The sequence below is a fragment of the Muscardinus avellanarius genome (assembly GCF_963383645.1).
Source record: "Muscardinus avellanarius genome assembly, chromosome: 4".
Lineage (NCBI taxonomy): Eukaryota > Metazoa > Chordata > Mammalia > Rodentia > Gliridae > Muscardinus > Muscardinus avellanarius.
The window spans coordinates 117,654,066-117,659,713 of NC_137789.1; the positions used below are offsets into that span (position 1 = coordinate 117,654,066).

The window sequence follows — 5,648 nt, forward strand, 5'->3', positions numbered from 1 at the left end:
GCAGAGAGCTGGGCTCCTCCACAAGCTACATAACTGTGCAGTGCCTACCCTGGCGGGGCTGGTGAGGGGAGCCGGAGGGGCTGGCCACAGCCCGGCTCTAGGCACCACTGCTGCTGGCAGAGCTCAGTAATACAGCTTCCTCCTCCAAGGATCCTTTCCGACAGTTTTCCTATTTAACTCAGTATCTGAAAGATGTTTGTGTGGCAGACAACTTGTATGTATTTCTCCTTTTATTAACCAGACACAAAAGCCTGAGCACCATGAAAAGCAGTTGTCTCCCCCCAGCCTCTGGTAAATTGTTTCCTTCAGGCCTTTTGAGGTCAGGGGAGAATCATCTGTTGGCCCTCAGGAGACTTGTCTCAGATCACTAAGAGTTAGGGGTTAATGGAGGGGGAACCTCTGGGCCACCCCGATGCTTCCCATCAACTTCCATGAATTGCAGGTGCAGCCAAGTCCCAGGAGGATGGTCCGGATCTTGGCCAATGGGGAAATCGTTCAGGATGATGATCCCCGCGTGAGGACCACTACCTCGCAGAGAGGTAGCACCCCTCGCCAGGTAGGCATCCATGCCCTGGGGATGGCAGCAGCTCTGTGGTGGTTACTTGGCTCCCAGAAGTCTCTCTTCCTGGTCATTAACCTTCTATATCCTGAAGCCCTCTTTGCAGAGGGTCCAACAGGAGAGGGCCAGGATTTGGGGAATATGTGGTAGATTTATTGCCCGCCCCCTACCCTTCCCATCCTCTGGCCTCCAGGTGGCCTCTCCACACCTCAAACCCAAGAGCTCTCTCCCTGAACCTGGTTAGTGAGCCCTGCTGGAGCCAGCATCTTTCTTTGGTCTGTTAGATAGGAGACAAACTGGGGGTGAGTGGAAGAGGGGAGCTCGTGGTCACAATCTAAAGAGTAAAGCACAAGCCAGGTGTGGCGGTGTACACGTGTAATCCCAGCATTTGGGAGGCTGAGACAGGAGGACTGCAGTTCAAGGACAGCCTCAGCTACTATTTAGTGAGACCCTGTTTCAAAATAAAGAATAAAAAATGGGGCTGGAGTATAGCTCAGCGGTAGAGCGCCCCTGGGTTCCATCCCCAGTACCGCGCATGTGCACACACACGCACACACACACACACACACACACACACACACACACACAGTAAAGTGCGTCTGAGAGCCAGGCCCGTGTAGGGGCCACCTTGTCCCTTCACCTCCTGTCTTCTCTGTCCTGAGCTCCTTCTGATGGACATTTTGTGGGGACTACAGGGTGGCGTTTTCTACACTCTGAGAGCTCGTGACTTCGTTGTTGAGATTCCTGTGGGTGGCATCCGGGGCTCGCTAAGGAAGCTGGGAGTGGCCCAGTGGCCATGGAGGAGGGCAGGCCCAGTCTATCATCCCCCTGGCTGGTGCCAAAACTCCAGCAAAGCTTTCTCTGGATTGATTTTGTTCCCTCTCTTTTCACCTTCTAGGGCTTTCTTCACAGGGGCCATGGTGCCGCCCAGGGTGGGCCTGGCCCCCGCCAGCAGCAGGGGGGTGCCAGGCTGGGGGCTGCGCAGTCCCCCTTCAATGACCTCAACCGGCAGCTGGTGAACATGGGCTTCCCCCAGTGGCACCTGGGCAACCACGCCGTGGAGCCGGTCACCTCCATCCTGCTCCTCTTCCTGCTCATGATGCTCGGCGTCCGTGGGCTCCTGCTCGTGGGCCTGGTCTACCTGGTGTCCCACCTGAGCCAGCGGTGACCTGGGGCCGGCGGGGCTCGGCGTGATGGAGGGACGCACCCGGCCTTGGGGCGAGAGCAGGCCCGTGGGGAGGGATCTAGTGGTGCTTGAGGGGTAAAGAGGGGCCGTGGGTGTGAGTTTCCCATTGTGTTACGCATGAGGCAGTGAGAGATTCTGGTCCAGCGTCCCCAAAGTGTAGGGTGGCTATCCTGGTTATCTTGAGGTATTTTTAGATAGTATAGGGCCTCCATTAAGAGGCACAAAACCAGAGCAAGAAAGGCGCTCTTTTTCCAGTTCTCTTCAATCCTTTTATGCCAAGAAGAAAGTCTCAATTTGGCATCCATGTGTTGTAACGCCTGCAGAGAGAGCAGGATTGGGCTCAGGGCAGGCGGGAAACGCTGCCAGACATTTATAGCACCGTTTGTTTAAATGGTGTATTTTTATTGGCTACCTTTTATTTATGACAAGGGGTACTGGCACTCTATTTATTGTGACATTTTCAATAAATAGATTTAAGTAGAGATGAGTCCATGTTAAGAAATTTGTAATAATTGGTCAGCGTACAGATCGGGAAGATGTGACAGTGATGTTTGGAGTGTGGCTGGGCCAGGGAAGTGAGCGCTGCTCCTCCTGGAGGAGGCCTTGGGTTTCAGTTTGCAGACCCCAGGTCCAGGTCCAGGTCTGGCCCTGCCAGAGGAGGCAGTGGGTGTGGGTGGCCATGGCAGGTGAGGGTGAGGTGGTGGGCCTGAGGGCTTTGCTGTCCCGCCCCAGGCTCCTCACCCACTCTTCATCCTCTGGGTTTGGGGGTGGAAGGTACATGATGGAGGGTCAGGGCTGGGGGAGGGAGGGGAGAGAGGTGGACATCGACCCACCCCCCTGAGACCCAGTCTTCTCCGCAGGCCCCCATGTCCACTGCTGCCCTGGAGGGCACCGGTGACACACTTCTGGGGAGCTGTGTGGCACCAGAACAGAACTCCTTTCTCAAAGAATGTTTCTGTGTCTATTTCTTAGCCATGCTTGGGACATGTGTTCCCTCTGCGCAGAGAGGGGAGCGGTGCTGGGATCTTCTTGGAGGTCAGGGGACTGGCTTTCAGCAGCTGCCCTGGGCTGGGCAAGGGGAGGCTGGCCTGGCTGGTGGTCCAGCTGTCCCTGTGGCCCCTCCTGCCCTGGTGCATCTACTCACCACTCACCGGGACCACACACTCCTGCAGCTCTGGCCTAGCCAACCACAGGGTCCCGGCCCGGCACCCCCCTGCCAAATTCCTCTCTCCCTCAGCAGCAATGTAGGGCTGGTTCTCCCTCTCATTCTCCCCTTTCGAAGCTGTATGTATTGGACTCCTCTCTCAGTACATAAAATATCTCCAGGGGTGTGGTCACGGGGGACGGGATCTGCAGGCTGTTTTCTGCTCTGGGGGGCACAGGCAGACCCTGAGGGGATGACCTTGGCCAGTCAGAAGCTTAGGATGTGGCTCTTCCTCCTCTCTACTCCCTCTGTCCCCACCGTGTGACAGAGCACCCCAGACCATGTTGCCTTCCAGATTCAATCCTACCCAAGAGGGCAGACTTCATTGGAGGTGTCTGCTAGTCTCCAGGGCTAATCCTGGAAGCCCCAGTCTCCCTGTTGGGTTGGATTTACAGCCTGTTTGGAAAGGGCAGCATGCCCTCCCTGGTGAGGGGAGCCGCTGGGGTCTTTTGCTGAGTCTGAGGTCAGCCAGCTGGGCCCTTCCTGCCACAGTTCCCATGCCCTCGGGGCTCTAAACTCCACCTATCTCCAGCCTGCTCTGAAAGTGGGGGCCGCAGTTTCATCTCTGCAGAGAGAGACGCCAACCCTGAGCTTGCAATAAAGAGTGACTCCTGTTTTGCCACTTTCCCAAGAAGCCCTGTCCTGGCCCCCTGGGACTGCGATTTTTGGCATGGGCATTTTGGCATGGGCAGGGGTCGGCCTCCCTAACAGGGAGCTCCAGCTCTGTGAGTCGGGGGAAAGCTCTGGGGTGGTGGTTTGGAGCCCCTGCCCTCTTGGCTGCCTGGCCTCGAGGGCAGGAGGAGAGCCACCCCGTGCCTGTGCCCGTGGCACCACAGGCATCTTGTTTGCAGGCTCTGCTCTGCTCTCTGTGGGCCCAGGACCTTGGCAGGGTCACTTGGCCTCCGGCCTTGGTTTCTTCACCACTGAGATGGATGAGGATCCTGGCCCTGCCTGCCTCTCGGAGCCTTTGACCTGAGACATGGCAGGCAAGAGAGGGACGAAGGGCTGTGGGAGGAGTGATGGCGCCAGCTCCCATGCCCAAAGCTCCACTCCTGAGTGGCCGCCATGTCCACCTGGCTAGGGTGGTGCTGGGCTTCCAAAGCCAACGTTGCCCCCTCCCCAGCTGTTAGGGAGGAAGCGCAGATGCCTTGCGGTGCTCCTGGAAGCCCCGGGGGCTGGTTGCAGGACATATGTCAGGACTGGATGACGTTTGCTGACAACGGCCAGCACCTGGCCCACTGTTAGTCATGGTACACCACTGAATTGTCACCAGAACTCACGACTGAGGTACTATTGATATTATCTGTATTTGCTGCTGAGGATGCTGTAGAGGGTTTATCACTCGTCCCCGGACCCAGAGCGAGGTAGGGGCAGAGCTAAGATTCAAACTGAGGCCCAAGCCTACCCTCTGGACCACATTTCACCCCTGGCTATACTCATCTGAATCACCATGAACTCGGCCACAGGCGTCAGGTCAGCTCTGTGAGGCAGAGGGTGGACACAGGGATGCCGGGCACAGCTGCCCGGCTGGGTGGCCTCGATAACGTCCCCGCGTGGTTGCAGCCCTCCTCCCTACATTCCCATTGCACACTGACAAAAGTACAAGTCCAGGTATCTCCCAAGAGTGCTGGAAGGGGGTGAAGGGACAGCGAGTGGCCAAGGACCCTGGCCACAGACCTGAGGAGGAGCCAGCCTGCGGGCTCACTGGTGGGAGGAGCCAGAATGCCACGCCTTCCCTGCAGCCTACTAGAGCTGCCAGAGGAAGCTCCAGAAGCAGATGCCGCCTGCTCTGGTGGAGTGACAGAGTGTGCGAGGGTGTGGGTGTGTCTTTGGTCCTCTGGTTTGGGGGTGGAGGAAAGCTGAAACCAGATGGCTTTAGGGACCCAGAGCTTGGAAGGAAGTCGAAGCCATTTGAGACGAAGCCCAAGAGCAACTTTAGAGCAATGCCTCAAGTGCCCGGACAGGGCGGCACTGAGGGGACAGTAGGGCTGGTCTGCGGCCACCCTCCATCAGCCTTGGCCCTCCGTGTGCCGGGGCCCTGCCAGAGACAGAGCCTGGGTTCTAGTTCCCAGCTCCATCTCCTGTCAGCCAGGGGCCCTGGGCATACGCCAGAATCTCCCTGATGTCCACGTCCTGACCTGCCCCTCATGGGTGGGAGGATCCTGTTCCTGGGAAGCATACCACACAGTTTCCGGCATCACTTGGTAATCTTACCATACTTGCACAGCAACGGCACTAGGATTTTCTGAACTTTTTCTCTTTTATAGCAACTCACATTTTACTTAAATTTATTTTAAAAAGGAAAGTTCATATTACTATTGTACCAAGAAAGCCAGCATTACTGGTCATTCATAGTAGGTATTTATGCAAGTAAATCCAGTGTGGATAAAAGAACATCTTCCATTTTAGCCAGCCACTGAGGTTGTCCAAGGCTTTAAGCCTGATGTCTGTTTTCTTTGTTTAAAAAGTCAGTTTTGGGCTGGGCGTGGTAGTATAAGCCTGTACTCCCAGTACTTGGGAAGCTGAGACAGGAGGATTGAAGGTTCGAGGACAGCCTCAGCAAGTAGTGAGACCCGCATCAACCTAGCAAGACTGTTTCCAAAAATAGAAATAAAAATCAGGCTGGGGGTGTAGCTCAAAAGTAGAATGCCTCTGGGCTCAATCCGTAGTACCACACACACGCACACGCACACACACAC

The 5,648-nt window shown here is 56.2% G+C and overlaps 1 protein-coding gene across 1 annotated transcript; it reads left to right on the forward strand.

The window, feature by feature from the left end:
* Positions 1 to 448: 448 nt before the first annotated feature.
* FAM241B (family with sequence similarity 241 member B) lies at positions 449 to 1,727 on the forward strand (the record flags this gene model as incomplete). Its single annotated transcript, XM_080693988.1, has 2 exons — positions 449 to 556; positions 1,458 to 1,727. Exons 1-2 carry the CDS (start codon positions 464 to 466, stop codon positions 1,725 to 1,727), a joined length of 363 nt encoding a protein of 120 aa, XP_080550114.1. The 5' UTR covers positions 449 to 463.
* Positions 1,728 to 5,648: the final 3,921 nt, after the last annotated feature.